This window comes from Theobroma cacao, chromosome 1 (genome assembly GCF_000208745.1).
Source record: "Theobroma cacao cultivar B97-61/B2 chromosome 1, Criollo_cocoa_genome_V2, whole genome shotgun sequence".
NCBI classification, from domain to species: Eukaryota; Viridiplantae; Streptophyta; class Magnoliopsida; order Malvales; family Malvaceae; genus Theobroma; species Theobroma cacao.
In genome coordinates this window covers 26,780,578-26,802,831 of record NC_030850.1, presented here as the reverse complement: position 1 = coordinate 26,802,831, position 22,254 = coordinate 26,780,578, and the positions used below count along the sequence as shown (strand labels likewise).

At 31.4% G+C, this 22,254-nt stretch overlaps 3 protein-coding genes across 3 annotated transcripts; 1 reads left to right on the top strand and 2 right to left on the bottom strand.

Annotated features, from left to right (window-relative positions):
- Window positions 364–3,176, bottom strand: LOC18613096. Its single transcript, XM_007050156.2, has 6 exons — window positions 3,040–3,176; window positions 1,805–2,801; window positions 1,355–1,439; window positions 966–1,077; window positions 759–862; window positions 364–613 (listed from the first exon to the last, which is right to left on the bottom strand). Exons 2-5 carry the CDS (start codon window positions 2,620–2,622, stop codon window positions 759–761), a joined length of 1,119 nt encoding a protein of 372 aa, XP_007050218.2. The 5' UTR covers window positions 2,623–2,801; window positions 3,040–3,176; the 3' UTR covers window positions 364–613.
- Window positions 5,692–6,913, bottom strand: LOC18613095. Its single transcript, XM_007050155.2, has one exon. It carries the CDS (start codon window positions 6,462–6,464, stop codon window positions 6,024–6,026), a length of 441 nt encoding a protein of 146 aa, XP_007050217.2. The 5' UTR covers window positions 6,465–6,913; the 3' UTR covers window positions 5,692–6,023.
- Window positions 16,162–21,859, top strand: LOC18613094 (tetratricopeptide repeat protein 7A). The gene is made up of 6 exons (XM_007050154.2): window positions 16,162–16,557; window positions 17,125–17,408; window positions 18,328–18,580; window positions 19,370–20,586; window positions 21,084–21,237; window positions 21,399–21,859. Exons 2-6 carry the CDS (start codon window positions 17,148–17,150, stop codon window positions 21,716–21,718), a joined length of 2,205 nt encoding a protein of 734 aa, XP_007050216.2. The 5' UTR covers window positions 16,162–16,557; window positions 17,125–17,147; the 3' UTR covers window positions 21,719–21,859.

The window sequence follows — 22,254 nt, the reverse complement described above, 5'->3', positions numbered from 1 at the left end:
GATGTTTAGTTTCTGATACCCACTTCAACAATCTGTATCTTCATCTTTATTTTGAGGAGCTGTTATTTCTCTTTCACATTTAATATTCCTGGAAAACATGGATGTTGGTTGGAACTACATCATTGAGTTTTATCTCTCATTTGGATCAGTACACAGCATAAACTTGCAGGGAGATATTTGGGTCCTGAAAGTGGAAACTCTACTTGGATTCTAATCAACTTCTTGTGCTGAAAGGGCCAGAACCTGGTGTCTCTTTTACTTGTTCTCGATTCATTATGATCCACATAAAGCATCCCTCCAGAAACCCTTGATTTCCCAAGGCAATTCATGAAAAACTTAAAACTAAAAAGAAGAAAAAAACACTACTGCAGCAACACTATCACTATTGTAATTCAGCAAAATTGGGCAAGATATGTAATCCATGGAGTTTATTTACAATGCACTTGTCCAGAAGGTGATAGGACTAAAATTTTCAACAATAATATATCAAATTGGTCTCAGAAAAGATGATTCATCACTTTGTCATGTTTTCCTTAAGCCATTTTCTGCTTTTCACATTAAGGGAATAAGATAAGGTCCTATTATGTTCAGCAAGGAAAAAGCTTGGGATTGCCTGCATTGAAGCGTAGGAAACCCCTGGTCAGAAGGATGACAAATCATAATCCCCAAGGAAAAACAGAAAAGTAACACAATCAAGAAAAGATTATGAGAAAAGCATATTGTTGACTGTAGGTTCAGATTGTTTATCACATCCTGACCTAATAAGGATGACATATAGCTGCCTCATCAATCCAGGAAGGCTTCTTAGCATTATAGTAGAAATAAGCAATCATTTGGACCAATTCATCAGCCATGCGAAACTCTGCAAAGACCCTCATTAAAGTGACACATCACACAAGGAGTTCACAGCAATTTGAAAGACCGATTCTTTGTATAACTCTTAAAAGTGTAACTGTACAACCTACCTTTCTCCCTGTAAACAATCCGGTTTCCGCGTAAAAATAAAATCTGCGGGCATTCCCTGACTTTAAGAGCATATGCCAAATCTCTCTCAATATTGATGTCCAGCTTCACTGCCTGTCTCCAGGAACATTTCAAGGCGTTATTATTGGCAGATAAACATGGCAAAACAAATTCAAGAAAATTTAGACCTTTCCCTAACAAAGTAACACACACTCTGCTTTCTCATGCAACCAAATGGAGTGCATTAATAATACATGCACTGAGCATAGTTTTTTAAGTGCAACCAAATTGAGAGTCCTTAAGTTTGTGGAGTGTAATTTATCTTTTATCAACAAAGTGTTCTCAGTCAAAGTTGAGGTTTAAAACTCAAGAATAAAGCAAAGATTTATACCCGAGGAGGTAATCGGTCCTTGGCATTCCAATATACCTGGATCGCCTTCTCCAGCTCTTTCAAAGTCTTCCAATTGTTGGTTGCCCTGTTGACAAAATGAAGAATGGATGTTTTCCTTATAACACATAGGGATAAATATTGAAATATATTTTTTATGACAGATATTTGGTGTATAAACATCAATAATTAGTACAAAGATATAAGAACATAATATAAATACTTAATTAGGTATCATGCATCATGAGGAAATACCAAAATGAATCTTGAGCAACTTTATTGTCTGAATGCTCTTGCCAAACACAGGCAAAATTAATTGCAACAAATGCATTCATAAGCACTGTGTAAGTGGCTGAGATTCTGGGTCATATGCCTCAATATTCAAAAATTGGAGCTACGACCATTAGAAAGAGACAGACAGTAACACAATAAATTTGAGAGGAAAAGAGTTACCTATTATATCTCTCAAATACAAGAACAATTAGAGGGCTTGGATGGAAAGCAAAGCTCTCCCACTCCAGACAGTTGATCTCCTTTACCCAGCTATCATCAATCTCTCCTTCCCAGTCAATCTCAACACCATCTTCACCCACTACATTCTTAATTGGGTGCTGCTCAAAGTACTCTGATGCCCTAATTCCCCATCCAACATCTGCATCCAAAGGCCAATCTGGATCATCCTCTTCGACCACCATCTTCTTTCCCCTTCTAAAACCAACTTCACTACCCTCCTCATCCTGATCCTTATCGCTACTACTCTCAGATTCAAAATCATTGTCAAGTCTATCCTTCACCACATTTACCTTATTCTCAAAAACTTCCGGACTCTGGTGTCGGATTGATTCAAATGTCCGTTCAAGTGAGTCGCGTATAAAATGCTCAACGGCTACAGCTTCACTCCTACGGCCACGTCTTGGCTTCTTAGGAAGGGTTGTTGGGAAGCTTTTATCCTGATTTTCATCTTTGTTCTGGGAAAATATAGATTTGTTGTTGTGGCTTTGCGTTTTAGCCTTAGATTTAGGCTTCAAGCCAGCTTCAGGATCAGGGTCAGGGTCAGGATTGGAATCTGATCTGCTTGAAATAGCGAAGATAGGGAAAGTTTTAAAAACGCGGCTATGGTGTATACAGGAGGGCAAGATTTGGTATGAATGACTAAGAGTACCGGGAATAAAATTAGAAATAGGCAGCAAGGGGCAGGAATTATGATCAATGTTCACTGCACCAAGAGGCAAAAAGGATTTTGGAGCAATACTAATTTGAAGGGACAACATTCTCTCAGCAACAAAGTAATTCCAAGCAAATGGAAGATAGAAATTGGCAAATGAATACTGAACCTATCCTAACCAAGGAGAGTCTATTTTACAAAATTTTGCTTCTAGTACATTGATTTTGTTAATCCGAAAATGCCCAACACTCCTGCTGAGATACTATACTCTTTCCAATAGAAAGCCTATCACAATAAGCAATAAGAAAACAAAATAAGTAAAGGGCAATTCATCATCAACGAATTGCGTAGCTTTTTAACCACAGCAATCATCCAGCATGCTTATACGAAAATCATTTGTTTACCCATTTCTAGATACAATAATTTTCTTTTTAATGAATATATCTAATGAAATTTAACTTTACGATAGAAAAAACAAGCAGAGAGAACGGGAAAATTTAAAAAATAAAAAACCGTTGACTACCTCAGATTTCTGGAGAGGCTTGGTGTTAGGACTTCAAGGGATTTGAAGAAATTTGATCTCTCAAAGTCATCACCCTGAAAATAGAGAAGCAAGAATGAGCAATGGGGACCTGAGCTGACCAGTTAACGAGACCCAAAATCTCGCGGCCTTTTTCCTTATCCAATTAAAACGGTGCCGTTTCATCCTGCCAAAAGGACACGTCTGCTTTTCTATTTTCTTTTATTTTATCTTCTTCTTTTTCTTTTTTTTGATCCTTAACACTACATTTATTTTCGGCGGAAGAAAAAGAGAAATAAAAAAAATTGAAGGGAAATAGTATTCTTTTTTCATTTTTTTCTTCAATTAGTAAAAGGAAAATAAAAGAAATAAATGAATTTGCATTTTTTTTACTTTTTAGATTAAATCTAATCCATCAAAATAAAAAAACACTCTTTTATTTTATAATTTTACCTTTCTCTAATTTTATTAAGAAAAAACTACTTTTCTTTCTCTCTCATTTTATCTTTCCTCACATTTTCTCTTCCATCTAAGGAAAACGAGTTAGTAATAACTTCCATTTTTCCTTTGAATGAGATATTTTTCTTTTATTATATATATATATTTTTTTTTTTGATATATTTTTAATATAATAACTTTAGTCATCGTCAGGAACATACTTTTTATAATTATTATATTATAATTTTTTGATAAGTAGTTATTATGTTATAATTAATTAATCACAATTTTAAATATGTAAGATTGATCAAACTATTATTAAAACTCACACCTATAAATGATGAATTTTTTTATTATAATTGAATAATTAATTACAAGTGAAATGTTAAATAAATCATATGTTGTCATTACATTAAAAAATAATTTTAAAAAAAATTTATGCACTAGAGTTAATCAGAAAATATTAAAATTTATAAACAAATATTTTAAAATTTAAAATTTATTTATTAATAAAATAATAATATTTAAACTTACAAATAATATATAAAATTTATTTTAAATTCCTAGAGCCCTTAAGAGTAAATTTATTTTTAATTATTTATAAATGCGCTCTTTTTTAACTTTTATTTCGCCAAAGCACAGCCTTTAGCCATTTTCCTTGTAGAATTTCTGAAAAAAAAATTTCTTGCATTTTGTAAAGAACCAAGTACCATTCTTAGCTTTTTTGGCAGAGGACGCTCCACGTAAAGGAGGAGTAATCTTTGAATTGTGATTGACTCCTCAATTAAATCTTTGGCAAGAAATCAAAATCACTTAAACTACCAACTTTAGCCATCAAAATTCCCAATTAAATTTCCAAACCAGCAACTACGCAAATCCCCCTAATTAGCTGAAAATTTTTTAACCAATTTTCGGATCCGACGCCGGACCTAGCTAAAATCTCTAAAACATTAAACTGAGAGAAAGTACGTCGTAGTTTCGGTCACATCGAGATTACGGGGCCGACGATGGTATGGCCACCGTGGAAACGGCTGGAGAGCAAACGAGAGAACGGGACAGATCACAGAAAGGAAGAAAGAAACGGCGTGGAAAGGAAATGACGAATGAGAGAGAGGGAAAACAACGATTTGTTTTTTCTTTTTTTTTTCAGTGTTATTGGGTTAGGGTTAGGGTTAGGGTTAGGTAAGCGGAAGGAAGAGAGAGGACAATTTAAAATAAAAATAGCATTAATAATTAATAATTCTCTTCAATTATTTAGGAACTTTTGACTGAGAACGGGTACCACGACCACATAACTCCAAGCCGGTGCCTATTTTGCCTTGCTTAAAAAAAAATTCCAGATTTTATTGAAAAGTAGGTTACATTCTCTGTAACTGAATCTTAAAATTACATTACAATATTTGGTAAAATAAAAAATAAAACATTTACTGATATAAATGACAAAAATTAGGATTTATTTTGAATCAAAGTACCTTTATATCCAAAAATTAGAATTTGTTTTGAATTAAAGTACTATGCACAGAGTAAAAAAAAAAAAAAAAGTGAGGCAGTTATTTTTACCCGAGTATTTTCAATTTTCCAGTGGAGTGTGGGGTTTGACTGTTAAAGACAGTACAACAAAGCAGCCAAAAAGGCATTTAAATTCAAATTCAAATGTCAAAGGTTTATCAATGGGTTTCTGTTTCGTATGCTTATATCATCAACTTGTTGAAAACTGTATTCTCTAAACACGGAAGATGTAAATTCATGGAAAAATAAATATGGTTGACTTCCAAATTTGTCAAAGAAATGAAACTTTTATAATCAGCAATGAATTAATATTTGCTCATCTTACCATTGCAAAAGTCATTTCCAATATCAACCGCTACAGAAAACTGTTAGCCTTCATTCCAGAATTTTTAGAACCGGAGCCTAATCCTATCGTTTGTATGTTGGAACTGACCCGAAATCAATGTTGACTCCGATTCCGATATCCTTTCATTATGGGTGCATCGTAAGATTTAAAGCATACATACAGAAGGTTCATGGAGCTGGTTTCCAATTATTCTCATCAAACAAGGGATACGTGACTTCATTCACAGATTCAAATCAACCTTTAACACCCACTTGTTCCCTCAAAGGAACATTCTATCCACTGAAGTTGTGCTCGTTTCTTCCTCTACAGAAATATTTGCATGCAAATCGACATTTAAACGTTAACATTATCACAAGCAAATGGAAAGAAAAACAATAAATTTGGAACTCTTATACTTATAATATTATTCAGATCATACGCTAATCAAATGTACATGCATGCATGCATGCATCTCCCATGCATACATTCAACAAACAACAAACAAAAAGAAAAAATAATAGCTATTGAGCTAAGGCTACGTACTCCACAGAGAACTTCTCCACTGGAAAGCCGGAGAAGAAAAATAAAATATGCTCTCTAAAAAAAAAACAAAGCATCCTTTTTCTGTTTCGTTTTCCTTTTCTTCTCGTTGTTGTTTTTCTAGTTAAAGAAAAACACTGGCCAATGAGGTGTCTCCACGTGTGAGAAAACAACCTCACATCTGTAGGAAGCGAGCTAGCTGGCTCGGGTTGACGATGCCCGGTATGTTGGCCCCATCTGTCTTCAGCAGACTCGCCACCTCCACGTACCTTTGATGCTTCTCCTCCTTCGGCTTCGGCTCGGCGTCGCCTGCTCTAGATCTCTCGCTTGGCTCGGCTTCTTCTCTGATTCCCTTCCTGGATTCAGCGGCCGTTAGTTGCGGTTGGCCGAACAGCGTCCCACGAGTGAGGAACTCGTGGGCCAAGTAACCAGCCAGGAGCTGGTTGGAGTGAACCGGGTGGGCGGCTTTGTCGGAGCCGGCTAATGGGGCAGCTGGCTTAAGTAATTTTGTGGTTGGAGGGTTTAAGTGTTTGAGGTCAAAATCGTCTCTCTCTTTTCGCTTGTTGTTGGGCATGGAAACCCGACGGGGCGGGAGACGCATCGTTTTGGTGTTCATTGTTGCGCCCTATTTGGTGCATGCCACGTCACTGCCAAATATATACTGTGTATAAAACGCGAATATAAAGAAAAAAAAAAAAAAGACAGATCCCCAAAGGGGAACCTCTGTTTTGACTCCCTTTCTTTCAAGAAACGGGGTTGTTTGGTAAACCAAAGAGCGGTAAAAATATTGTAGGGTAAAAAGGTTAAACAGTAAAAAGTAGGAAAGTAAAAATCTGTGGTAAAATATTTAAGAAGAGGAGAGGGTAAAAAGAGAGAGAGAGAGAGAGAGAAAGAGAAGGGTAAAAAAGTAAAAAAAAAAAAAAACCAAGATATGCAGTGGCCGGAATCTGGCTTTTAAAATTGCCGTTTGAAAGTGATTTATGAATAGGAGGGGAGAGAGAGAGAAGAGGGAGACAAAGAGTGAACGGAAGAGAGAGAGAACTTTGAGAGGGAAAAGAAAATTATATGGGGGCAAGGAGAATGAAAAGATGGTGGGGTTGTATGTATTTATAGGGAAGGGATTAAGAATTTGCTCCTGCGGTTGATGGAAATTACGGGGATTGCCACAAGAGATTGAATGACGAAACTACCCTCCCCCTTATCTCATGTTTTTTATGTTTTAATCACTCCTCCGGCCTTTTTGGCGGATTACCGTGCCAACAAGCTTGCAATTTTTGGAAAAAAAAAAAAAAAAAAGGTGGGGGCAAGATTCCTGTTTAGCCACAAAGAAAAGGATCCATGGGCCTTTTTCCCTAATTTCTGTTCTTTCTGGTTTTCGTTTCGCAAGCTCTACAAGCAGTGTAATATTTATAAGCGCCGTCGGTTATCGTATAACAGAAATAAATTACACGGTAAATTTCAGTTACCAAGTCTATCTGCATATTTATATGGATTGGAATCTATGTTGATCAGAATTAAAATATACAAATCATGTAAAGATTAGATATCTTAACCAGCCTAATTCAAATTTATTTGGTTTTTTTATAAATTAAGATTTTTGAAAAAAAATCGAATTTAATGTTTAGACTTGAGAATACATGCACTTTATCATTGGGCTGACAAACGAGCTACCTATGATCAAATTTGTGCATCATAATTTATCAATTACTAATTATCAAAATTTACTTATAAAATATTTGAATGTACTTAAAAATAAATATATTTTAACCATGCAGTGTTTGTGTTTGTAACCAATAAGGAGATTATTTATCTTATTGAGTAAAACTTGTTTAATATAATAAAATAAAACAAGCAAAGGTTTATCTAACGCTTGTAGTATTTCAGTTCCTAAGACTATTATAATATTTATAATTATTTAAAATATTATTTATATTTTAATAATAAAAATAACTTAAATGAGTAGGTTGAGTTTGGGCCCGAACCTAAGCTAATGTTTGTTATGAAAGAAGTGAGAGCACATTTTCTGCAATGTGTCTAATTAAATTATATCGTAGTATTTGTTTTGTAATAGACTACTGTAATATAAAATTACAATGCAATCATATTACAATTAAGAAATGTAATGTGATTACAATCCAAAATCAATATAATCACATTATTGTAATCACATTATATTACACTATGCAATGTTATTAAAGATATTTTTACTCTTCAACTTTATTACTCTATTAAAAATATTTTATACTGTTATAATTAAAATAAAATATATGATATAGAAAATTATAAAATAAAATATAAAAAATTAAATTTTATATAATTTAGTTAAAAATGAAAATAAAATATATAATATAAAAATTATATTAAAGAAATGAAAATAAAATATATAATATTATAATAAAAATGAAAATAAAATATATGATATTAAAAATATATTTAAGAGATGGTATTATATAAAATTAATAATAAAAAATACAAATATATTAAATTTGTATTTAATAAATAAGGGTAATTTTAAAAATTAACATTACATTCCTAGCAAAAAACTTGTAAACCAAATACTGCAATATTATCTTTCATGTATATTAATCATTATTTTATTTATATACTAAACACTATAATATTATTTTCTTTATAATCACATTGCTTGTNTTATATACTAAACACTACAATGTTATCTTCCTTGCAATCACATTGTTTGTAATCATATTACTTACAATCACTTTACTTGTAATCGCATTGCATTGTAAAATATCAAACGCCACCTAAGTGTTTTTTATATGTCATATGAGCTCTGAGGTACTTCTAATTTGAAATCTTGATATAGGGTTTTTATGCAAGAAACTTTTGTTTTAGATTTCCTTAGTAATTTTCTCTAATTTTATAACTATTTTTATTTTCTTTTTTTAATTTGTAACGTTTTTCTATTTATTGAAAGACGCAATATGATTATTATCAAGCTTTATGTCTCTGCCATAAGTCATATATGATGTAACCTTTGATACGTTTATTAACTCGTATCTAATTCAAGGTTGATCAATAAGATGTTCTATGAACTTAAAAAAAAAAAATATATATATATCATATATATATATAACAAAAATATCCTCGTCAACAAGCCCAAGTTTCTCCCATGTCATTGTCAATGATTAAACCATTGTCAATAATTAAACCATTGTCAATGATTAAACCATTGTCAATAATTAAACCTGCCTCAGGGTTTATAAATGAGGGTCTCAAAAATATCCACAATTCAGGGGTTTCTTTCCCTTACCCTTATTGTGAAAGTTCCAATAGTTAAGCATGTGAGTAATTAGTTTAATAACAATATGTATTTATTCAAAAAATTGAATTTAAATTCTAAAAAAAAGAATCTCATTAGTTTATATTGTCAACCGTGAGCGACTTAATCCTTCAACAATTAATCCTTAAGAAAAAGAAATATGTTAATGCAATAAATACGACTTCAAATTATTAGTGACAAACGTGAGGTTAGAGGTTTCAAGAAATAGAGTATTTATTATTTTTCAAGTGTTCTAATCCAAACTTGATTATTTGATAGAGTACTCAAATGTCAAATCATATAAATATTCAATTAATTTTTTAAATTATTACTTGAATCCATACCTAAATATTTTGGATATTACTTATTAAATACCTAATTAAAATAAATTTAAAAATCAATTTGTATGTATATTATTAATGAAAATTAAGTTAATAAATTAAAGTTAGTTCAAAAAATAAATTAAACTTTAAAATCATATTTATAATAATGAATTTTAATAAATATTACATTAATTATAAAAAATTTATAAATAACAAATAAAACTAAAATTTAATATTAAAAATCACTATTTATAACCAGATTCACATAGTGAATACCTAAGACCACTAAACGACCTTACCCAAGCTTGTGATAGATGGTAGTTTTACTATTCGAACCAGATTATAAAATATTATAATCTTCTTTAATCGAGTCAAGTAATGTAAGGTACTCGATTATAAGGTACCCATTGATATCCTGTATGAAGTTGTGTTTGTTTAAAAAAGAAAGAAGATGTTTAGGATTAAGATGGTAAAAAAAATAAAACCTCAAAGATTAAACTTTTTTAAAAGTTTAACTCCAACATTTGTTGAGATAGGGTATGAATGAAATTCTAAGTTGAAAAGGTTTGAAACTCAATACTCTCTTAGTGACTTATGTTTGAAACTTAAAAGAAGATATCAACCCTCAAATTAAAATTTATGTTAGATTACTATGTTACATGCTTAAAGTAATATTGAATTAATCTTTTATGTTATATGATGAAATTTACTAAATATTAGTTATTAATCCCTTTCATAATCTTCAATTCAAAAATTCTCAATTTTTAAACTAAGATGACAAAAATATTGATTATGTATTTATCATTAAATCAAAGACTTAAAAGCAAATGCAATTAGCAATAAACTGTTACCCTTTTTATGTTATTGTGGTTAAGCTTATCACAATAGCTAAATAACTCCAAATGGAAAATTAATAACTGCTTATACAAAAAGAAAGTGTTGATAAGTACAGCTTTCGAGATTCATCACTTGCTTCTTTCAAGGGTAACGTGCGAAAGTGCAACCAATCTCTTTCCAACCATAAGTAAAATAAAAAAGAAAAGACAAAATCAGTCTATAATTAGGGGTAGCCTTAATTTTCCATAAATGTAATGGCATGCTTGATTCCCCTCTAATCCTCAAAAAATTTTCTCTCTTCATTTGGTTTGTTTTTTATTTTAAATAATTATTTCTCGAAACCTTGTAAAATTTTGGAATGGTTATTATCATCTCCCCCTATGGTATTAATTGTTCCGTACTCATAAGAATAGAGTCCAAAACATTTTGGATTAAAATATCCTTACATTAACAAATTTTAAACCTAAACCTACAAAATTAATATTTTAAATTAAAAATAAAAATATTAATATTTTAATCATAATAATATTTAAATTTTAAATAAAATATTACTATTTTAAAATAGTAATGTTTAAATTATTAAATGAAAATAAAAATTAAAAAATTAAAAATGCAAATAGAGAAAAATTAAAAAATAGAAAATCATAGTAATATTTTAATAATAAATTATTAAACTATTAAAATTTTAAAGTTTTAATAAAAATAAAATAAAATTATTAAAAAAGAAAAAATTCACTTCATTTTGTCTTTCGATGTAAATTTGACTAAATTATATAAAGAGAAATTTTGTTTTTGATAAAAATAAATCTTCTTATAATAAAGAGTTTAAGTTTTTAATTATATATTATAAAAAAAATTAATACTTTAAATTTAAAAATTAATTAAAATTATTAATATTTTAATTATAATAATGTTTAAATTATAATAAAATATTAATATTTTAAAAATATNTTGACCCTAATAGTATTTAAATTATAAATAAAATATTAATATTTTAAAATATTTACGATAAAATTATAAATAAAATATAAATATTTAAAAAATAAAATAATCATATATTATATTAAAAGGCATTGTTGTCTTTTTATTATTCTAAAATTATTTTTATCAACTATATATTGCAATAAATTATAATAATAATTTTTATTTTATTTCATTCCATTAACCAAATAATATAATAATATTTTTATTCTATTTTTACTTTTCATTTTATTCCCCGAATCAAACATGTCTTAAATTTTTTTTTTAATTCTTTAAAGTTGATAACGATGAAAGTATACTAAAATCTAACTATTTACATTAATTAAAAATTTAATATACTATTTTTCTTTACTTAAATTTAGGATCATCCACTTGGATGAGTTACACTGGGCTACATATGGTTTGAAGAAAATGGTATGGAGAAGTCGATGCACATTATATTATAAAGTCAAAAAAGAAAAAAAAGAGAGAGAAAATGAATCCCAATATACTTGGCATGTCTCAATCAAATTCAGCATTATTGATTTAATGAAGAGGTCCCAGCCCCAGCACTAGCCCCATCCCCTTCAACGCTGTCCAACTGACGATACGTTAACATCTTTATCGTAGATCACGCATTTGATTTTTGTAGAATAGAATAATATTTTGACAAACTTCTCCCTTGCCTCTTATACGGCTGACATTTAACTTGTACTTTTTTTTTTCATTATTTATATAGTTAATATAAAATAATAATATAATAGATTTTTATGGGAATTCAAGGGGTGATATTGTACTTTACTCAAACATCATACAGGTAATAAACTTGCGATCCATATCCATAATAAATCCGATTGTGACTTACCTTTGTCCTATCTGATTAAAAGATATTTATTATATCTTATCAATTAGATTTTAATTTAGTAGATATTTTAGACAATTTGCAGAAAAAATAAAAATTATATTAATTTTTTCAAATTTTCAAAATACCCTTTTTATTTGATAAAATGTAATTAATTATCTCAATTAGGATATCTTAACAGATAAGAAGAGATTTGTCATTATGAGATACAAGACACTAATTTCACATTGATAACTCAAGATTATATATATGAACATACTAACACAGGTGGGCAGCAAAAGAAGCCAAGGATAGGTGGTTCATGCAGGTTGGTATATATATGGTTGTCCAGATGTTATTCCAGTAGTAGCTTTTATTATGTATGGTAAATATCTATTTATACTCTTTCTTGAATTTTTTTTCCCAGTCAAATCTCATAATTACATTTAATAAAATTCTAAGCACATTTCCATAAAAAATAACTTGAACCTTTGGGTCAGCTGCTCATCTCTCTTGCTGGCATTGGTCTCAACAATCAAGTCCTGATATTTGTCCAAAGTTAAAAAGATTTGATGCTGGAGCATCTTGCTGACAAGCCAACTCTGCAAACATTAACTAACACAAAGGGAAAAAAAATATAAATATGATATAAGTTAAACCAAAACTATTAAGATTGAGACGAAACATCTTACCAATTAAATCAATTAGTCATTGGGTTGTATTCATTTTTTTTATTATTAAGATGTAGTCAAGGCTGGTGTTTAGAATTTGCTCAGAACAGGCTTACGGCTTAAACGGCCAGCCTTAATTAAAGTTGGATCATGATGACTAGGCAGCTCACATGAGGAATTAGTTACCATATCTTTTCGCCCCTTGGTCTCAGTATACTTGAATGCAACGTTTGTCTTGTATTAAATAATTAACATGACAAATGATAAATCTTCTTTATGGGTTTTTTTTTATTTAAAAAAAATAAAGAAAAGGAAAGAAAAATGAACGTCAAATTTGTGCGCCCTTGAAAGATGTGTAGTGTTGGAAGAAGCCAAATACTAAGGTTTGTTTGACACATGGTTAATTAAAAATACTATATAAGGTTTTGGCACATCTTTATATTGACATGCAATTTGCATGCTTTTTATGGGACAAGGCCAGGCATGAAGTGCAACGCCTATCAAGTCTTCTTCCTAGCTTCAAAGACAGAACACGTGCCCAACCAAACTATCAGACCTCGTTTGCCTTGTACCTACCCAACCTGTTTGGTCATTCTGACTTTGCTCTGGAGAAAGCCTTCATTTTCAGCTCGATTACAACTCCAATGACTTAGCTTTGGGTAAACAATTGTTTCTAGTAAGGAATTAGGTTAATAATGAGCTTTGATTTGTAAATTGTTACCACTTATCAGTGATCAATAATCCAATGGATGCATTGAACCCGAACAAGATGGATATATATATATATATATAATGTTTACGTCACCAACGTGATGCATTGCCCCTTGCCATTCTTTCTGTTTGTGCATGTACTTGGGATATCTGCTTTTTGATCTTATAATAAGCAGATCAATTTCTTGAACAAAGTAATCTGGTCTTGATCAGCCAGTTGTAATACTAATTGTTGCGTTATGGAATGAACCTAGTAAAATTGTTATATGTATCGAAACTGTCGAATTATTTTCACAAATATATAAAATTTAATAATAGATAGATGTATTTTCAAATAAAAAAAAGAAAAAGAAAAAGAGCTGGAAGCCCTCAAAATACAAAACAAGTATGTCATGTCATCTACCATGCTGGTTTTGGAGCGGGATTGCGTTGGTAAGCTCTCTGGTGCATGCATCATTGAATAAACATAGACGACCAAGTTCTCAACTTCCTGAAGGTGATTGCTGTGGGTCGTAATGATGATTTTGGCATAATGACCAAAAAGAGGAATATTCTGATGACTGACAATGGCCGCAGACAGCCATTTTTGATGAAATGGGACTATATATATATAGGAGCATCGCATGCGAGCATCCAATATTTTCAACATGGTGGACTTTTGGTGGAAAACAGACAGCTGTCCTATATCTTAATAATTGAACCCTAGTTATAGTATTTTTATTTTTTCTTAAATTCCAATATTATCGTGGACATGATGAATTATTAAAGAAAAAAATAACAGAAAAGTGATTATTTCTAGTAAAAGCATTTGTCCTTCTTGACGAAAAATGATACACAAAAGAAATTTATCAAATATCAACATAGACACTTTTGTTTTCAAAACTCTTATTTATAAGTTTAAAACTGATAGCATCTTGTAGTGATATAAAATAATTATATATTCACATTGTCCTATGTTTTTTCTTCTTCTTCTTTTTCTTTTTGGTCTTGGAAAAATAAAAAGTCGTTGGATTAGCTGCCTAAATCAATGTCAAAATTGAACAAAAAGTATAAAAAGATTTGGAATTCGGACAGGTCAGGGTTCCATCCACTAAGTCATGCATTAAAAACACATGCCCAACTAAAATCAACCCCATGCTCCAAAACTTATTTATTAGTAATTAATTCCCCAAGCTTTAATATCAACCTCATGAAGTATAATAACTCCCCACGAAAATAAAAGGATTAAGCCCACAGCTGTAAAAGGCCTTTAATTCAGCCACCAAACACCCACTAGCAGTCAATTCCCTTAGCACTCATGGCAGATGTTAGGCAGGCTTTAATTAATCCTCCTCTTCCTTAAACTTAAGCCAAAACCGTGTCTTTTTGAACCCCATTATTGCAGAATATGCAATATGGTTGTCATCATTAAGGGATTGCCTTTTCTTCACTGCTTATATATGTATGCATGTAACCCAGCCATGCTAGATGCATTTGTTTTCTTGCTAAAAGGAACTGCTCATGATATGATCACTAACAATCTAATTTGTTTAAGCATGGATTAAAAACATGAAGCGTCTCACTCTCACTTATATAATATATTTATTAATTTCTTTGATTAAATTGTAATAGTTGAATTTTAATTTTGGTCAAGCCATAATAATCTGATTTGTAAGTACGTTTATATTTTATAGAAGAGATTTCACATTTAAATCTTAATTATTGTTTGGAATTTCATTTCCCAAAACATCAAAGAGGCGTAATTTCTATTTAAAAAGTTTATTAGTATTGGTTGTTTTGAATGCTAGGTGTCAAACTAATAGAAAATATGTCGACAGAGGATTACTTTTTATATGTGCAATTTTATCCTTCAATTTTATACTTATAATTATGCAACTTCAACTCGAAGCTAGATCCATTTTCAGTTAACAGTGATCAAAATTTAATAAAATCAAGCTGTAATTTAGAACTTAAATATTGGCATAATACTTAAAAAAATTTTAAACTATTTAAAAAAATCTAAATTGATTTTTATTCATTTATTATGTTCAATCAAATCATTATACTTTTATTGTAAATCAAATAAACTTTTATAATTCATAGTTGACTAATTGTTATTAATCAACATACTATTTGTATCGCAAGATACTGACATGTTATAATAGATGATGACATGATATATTATTGTAACGCGATTATATGATCATATTGCATTTTCACTTTTTATGTTGACGTTTTATGAATATAAAATAACAAGTGAAATTTTAACTAATGATAATCAATTAATAGTTAATTAGAAGAGTCTATTTAATTAAAAAAATTATATAAAGTTAATTAAAATAATAAAAAAATAAAAATTTATATAAAGTTATTAAAAATAATAAAAAATAAAAATTTACTTTAAAAATTTTTAAATAATTTAAAAACTTATTCAAGTATTATATCAACTTAATTAATACTCCTTACCAATTACTTGTTTGAACCTCTCAAAGAAAAAAAAAGAAAAATATAAAAGAAAAAGGTTAATACACAAATGTCAATCAATCTCGTTAATAACCGTCAAAATCCAGCACTAAAACATATGAAAGGCATCCCACGTGGCGCAGAACTAGACTCGCCCACCGTCGTTAGTGGACCCCAGAATCCCGCTTTCTGACAATAATAACCTACCTTATTTAATGCTTTTTTTTCATTTTTATTAATATTTTTTTTCTTCTTTGAAATTCCAAATCTGCTCTCTCACGATCCAATTCACATTCTATTCCATGCCATTCCATTCCATCCCTTGTTTTTGTTATTTTGTTTTTGAACCCCAAAATTTTTATTTATAAGTAAAAACAGAGGAGGGGCCAAAAGGAGGAAAAGAAATTTCAAAAGAATAGAAAAGGATAAAAAGAAGCAAAGAAAAGAAGAAAACAAAAGGTTCTTGAAGGCATTGGCTTTGGATGCTTGCTTGATTGATTAGTTTTTATTTTTCAAAGTTACAATCTTTTAATAAAGGAGGGCTTTGTTTGGATTGGAAGGGGCAATCTTCAAAAACAGATGGGTGGTGTTGCTGTTGATGTCCTGTGGTCTCTTTGCTCCCTTTCTCTTTGGAAAAACAAAAGGTGAGCTGCTCTTTTTTCCTTTTTCTTTTTTATTTGCTTTATTTTATTTAATGTGGACTTGATTGAACTGTCAGTTTCTGTAGAGTTTTTGGATTCTCGATTACTTGAATTGAGATAGATATTTTTTTTCTTGGTAAAATTTGTGTCTATTTTGTTTTTTTAATTTATAATTTAGGAACTTGATTAGATGTTTGGTGAGAATTTTGAAGTGGGGTTGGTGAAATATTGGTCTGTTTTTGGTCTTGATCAGTAATTTTGGGGTTTTTGAATTCTGGGTTTTAAGCTCAAATTATATTAAAATAAAATTTATCTGGTTTCTTAAATTATTCTATTCATAACTTACCGTTGGATTTCAGTTTCAGATGTCTTGAATTCTCAAAATTTGATTCTTGTAATCTGTTTTATGTAACAAAAGTTAGAACTTTACTGTTTATGGATTAGTATGATTGCATTGGTCATCATATTGTATATCTATTAGTTATGACATGTATCCTTTTGATCTAGATCTTCTATTTGAGTGCTAATATGTTGTTGTTATTCCTGTTTTTTTCTTCTTTTTGATTGAAGATTTTGGAGAGTGGTGAAACAATATGAAGGGTAAAATAAGGATTAAGAAGCCGAGAAGTGGTGGACTTAGGGAGGATTTGGGACAGATAATGAAGTGTTTATGCACCGGAGAGCCAATAACAAAAGTAGACAAGATGATACCTTCATCCGAATCCCTTGCTACCAAAGATTATTCATTGAGTGGTTATTCTTCTAAAGTTAGTGACAGTGAAAAAAAGCCAGATTCCAGGAATATAGAAGAAGCTGAATTGTCTCTGCGTGAAAGTAGTTCGCTGAATTATGAGGTTTGCTTCTTCGTTCTTCCAACTTTCAAGTTGATTCTTTCTGGAGTATTTGTTTGTCCTTGCTGTCATTGGGGTCCATATTATTGTAGTGATAATTTGTGGTGGCACATTGGTTTTCCTAAATTTCCTACCCATTTTAAGAATAAACCTGATAACTTTTCAAATCTGGCTTGTTTATGTCTATTCAAGCCTCCATTTAGGAGTTTTCCCGATCTTTTCATTCATCAATAGGAATCTTTATTCTGTACTAGTAATTAAAGTTTTTGTCATTTTAAGTTCAACTTAGTAAGGATATTTCTATGACATCTGGTTATCCTACCTTGCTTGAGATTTTTATTCAACTTAGTTCAGCAAAATATGCTGATACGGTGATGCCTCTTGTTTACTCTGCTATGGTATAGGCTTGAAGTTATCAGTTTAACTTTAAAAGCCATATATTTTTCTCTTTGACAATATAAACCCTAAAACTTATGCAGATTCTACTTGGTCAGTTTGCTCTAATTACAGCCAGAAGTTGTCATTTTTACAACTTTTTGATGAGTAACTGGTTAACACTGCTTTAATTAAGGCTACTTCTTCTTTTAGACAATTCACTATTGTGTCCATGCCATAATGTTGCTTCTTGCACTACTAGACCATTTGTTACTTTTCATGGTACCTTCCACCTGTGGCTTCTCGCTTATCCTTACTCTTGTCAACACTGTTTGCGAGAAAGTGATCATAGTATATTTGTCAGGAATTTGCAGTCATTTGCACTGTCTATTAATTCTTTTTTGTGCATTTCCTTTTCCTTCTTTGTTTGCCACTTGTCAATCCTAGCATTCCCAGTTTAACTAATCTAGTGTATGGAAATTAGTTGCATTAATTCTATAAGCGCTTTTATTTGCTTTCTTTTGGCTAAGGTGTCTGCAATTTGCAGGAAGCAAGAGCACTGCTGGGAAGAATTGAATATCAGAAAGGAAATATAGAAGCTGCACTACATGTGTTTGAAGGAATAGATATCGCTGCAATAACTCCCAAAATGAAACTCACCCTTTCCAGAAGAGTAGAACGTCGTAAGAGACGATCTCATGACTATGCTCCTCCACCAATGTCTATCCATGCTGTCAGTTTACTGCTAGAAGCAATCTTTCTCAAAGCAAAATCATTGCAGCATCTCCAGAGGTTTAAAGGTACTTGTTATATGTAGTAGTATATAGATCTTATATCAACTCTGTAATTGTATGGATGTAGTAAGTTATAGTTAAGTGCTTTTAGACTTACACTCTAAATTTCATTTTATTTTATATTCTAAATTTATTCCTTCTGATGATGACTAAGTGGGACTGATTTCTATGTTATTAATTGTCATGAATTCCTTTAAAAAGTTGCTTTAGTTATGTCGCTAATTTGGATGGGATTTCATGAATCAAGCTGTCAGGATACTAGTTTCTAATAAGATATATTGCATTTTTTTCCATATCCCTTCCCCTTACTATCTTATAAATATTAGTATGCTTTCCTTCAATAATTGGTAAGTATGACTAACATGATCATTAGTATTTGTGAGTAATTCATAATATTAGTATTATTAGTGGTATATATGTATTTATTTTCATTATCAAAGTGAAATGCCTCTAATGGTTACAATTCTCTAGTTCAAAAGCTTTTCAACCTTCTCTGTTACCATTCTTGGCATTTGGCATCTTTCCAAGAATCCAACAACATTTAAACTAGAACACTGTTATGATATCCTAGCTTTGATGCTCTTTTTATTTTATTTTCTTGGCAAGCTTCTTTACTATTTGGGATGGGGTTTGTCAAGTATTTCTTGGTGGGTTTCATTGTTATCAGATGCCCTTCATGTTTCTCATCTTCATGACACTCTTTCTCCTCAAAAAAATAAATAAAGAAGAAAGAGCTACACACAACAATTTAATCATCAGTTTATGGCTAATGTATATTTCCATTCATTCTTGCAGAAGCTGCTAAAACTTGCAAAGTCATTCTGGACATTGTTGAATCTTCATTACCAGAAGGCTTGCCTGAAAACTTTGGTGCTGACTGTAAATTGCAGGAGACTCTTAATAAGGCTGTCGAGCTGCTTCCAGAATTATGGAAATTTAGTGATTCTTCACGTGAAGCAATTTTGTCCTACCGCAGGGCTCTTCTCCATCAGTGGAACCTTGATGCGGAAACTACCGCAAGGATTCAAAAACAGTTTGCCATTTTTCTTCTGTATTGTGGAGGCGAAGCAAGCCCCCCAAACCTCCGCTCCCTAATGGATAGTTCATTTGTCCCTAGAAATAACATAGAAGAAGCTATACTCCTGTTAATGATACTATTAAGAAAAGTTTCTCTGAAGAGAATTGAATGGGATCCATCAATTTTGGATCATCTGTCATTTGCTCTCTCCATGTCTGGGGATTTGAGGGCTTTGGCTAACCAAATAGAAGAGCTGCTTCCAGGGATTATTAATCGCAAAGAAAGATACCACATTCTAGCTCTCTGTTATTATGGAGCAGGTGAAGATTTGGTTGCTTTGAATCTATTGCGGAAATTGTTGAGTAGTAGAGAGGATCCAGATTGTGTTCAAGCTTTGTTAATGGCATCAAGAATTTGTGGGGAAAAACTAAATTTTGCAGAAGAAGGGATTAGTTTTGCTCGTAGAGCCCTTGAAAGCTTGGACGATGAATGCAGTGAGTTGGAAGGTACTGGTAACTTTTTACTGGGTGTGGCTCTTTTAGGACATTCCAAGTCAGCCCCATCCAATTCTGAGAGGTTTGCAAGACAGTCTGAGGCCCTTCAGGCCTTGGGAAGTGCTGGGAAAATTACAAGTATGAAAGACCCAAATTTTCTTTATTATCTCAGCCTAGGAAATGCTGAGCAGAGGAAGTTGGAAGCTGCACTCTATTATGCAAAGTCTTCGCTAAAACTAGAAGGTGGCTCGAACATTAGGGGGTGGTTGTTGTTGGCTCGCATATTGTCAGCACAAAAACGTTTTATGGATGGTGAAATTGTTCTCAATGCTGCCTTGGATCAAACTGGCAAATGGGATCAGGGAGAATTATTGCGCACCAAAGCTAAACTTCAAATTGCACAGGGGCGGCTGAAAAGTGCCATTGAGACATATACTCAGCTTCTTGCTGTTCTTCAAGTACAGAGTAAAAGTTTTGGTTCTGGCAAGAAGCTTCATAAGGTCTGTTAGTTGTTTAGTGTTCCTATTCATTACCTATGTTGTTTAATTGATTTCTATTTTCTTGGAAGAAACTGAAATGGTTCTCCAACCAAGTTGACTTTAGGTCATGCATTGGTTTTTGGAATTAGATAGGTAGATAGGTTAGAAGGTAGATTTGCAGAAATTATCCCACGAAATCATCCTTTTTAATGTTTTGTATTTGACTATGTGACTTGCCATCACTTGGGTACCTGTGCATGGTACAGATTTGAGGCGTACTGTGAGAATGGTAGGTTGTAAATGGCCTTTTAGAGTATGATTGAGGGAAGTTTTGGTTGCCAGTTTTGGATGTGATTACTATCCACTCAAAACTTAACAAAAGCTCTCTTTCCCCTTAGAACATGATATCATTTGCAGTTGGAGTGTTTGATGCACTTTCTTGTGTCATTTTCCTGGAGAAAATATTTTTCAGGGAACAACTTTTAAAGGGGCTTATCTTTTTGATTAATTGTTCACAGGACTGTGGATATTCTTCTAGGAGTTTTGAACAGGAAATATGGCATGATCTAGCTTATCTCTACATAAGCTTGTCACAGTGGCTAGATGCTGAGATTTGTCTTTCAAAATCCGCCGCCATCAGTTCTTACTCTGCTGTTAGAAATCATGCAACTGGTAAGTTTATTCTTCCTTTGGTTTATGTTATTGTCAATACATAGTACTTCTTATATTCTTCATAATTTTGTTTAACAAATTCCTCTGATGGGTAATGTCTTAGATTTCTCTTATTCCTTCTCTCCCCACTCCTCAACCAAAATATATATATTATTTTGCAGGTGTACTTTATGAGAGAAAAGGGCTCCTAAAAGAAGCTCTGAAGGCTTATCGGAATGCTTTGGATATGGATCCCAATCACGTGCCAAGCTTGACATCTGCAGCTGGTGTGCTCAGACAACTTGGGAGCCAATCCATTGCAATTATAAAAAGCTTGCTGATGAATGCTCTCCGAGTTGATAGGATGAACCCATCTGCATGGTATAATCTTGGTCTGCTTCACAAAGCAGAAGACACTGCATCGTCACTTGAAGAAGCGGCTGAATGTTTTGAGGCTGCTGCCATTCTTGAAGAGTCAGCGCCTGTTGAGCCATTCAGATAACAGCCCTATGCCAATTCTGCTTCTCTGTAAATCATAACAACTTTTCTCCAAACTCTTCCCAATCTTGTATTTTTTTTTTCTATGTTTCTTATATATTTTGTAATTCCAATAGCAATAAAATGACAACTTCTTTTCTTTGTTTCTTCCTCTTATAGTCTAGGAAAAGATATTAGTAAAATTGTTTTATACATCAATCACAGAAGTTTTACACTATAATTAAAGAAATTGATAATTAATATGATTATAAATTAGTTTCGCAAACTTTATCTAAAATTCTTCACTTAAATTCTGTCTTTGATTGCATAATTGTTTTATAGGTTGTTTACTTTAGGCATAATGTTTTTAAAAAGTTTTTAAACTATTCAAAAAATTTAAATAAGTCTTTATTTTACTATTGGATTCAATTAAGTCTATATTTTTATTTTGCATCAAATATGCTCTAAGTAGTAATAATTGATTAATTGTCATTAATCAAAATATTACTTATTATTTTATATTTACGTAACACTTAGGAAGTATTGATATGAAAGGTGACA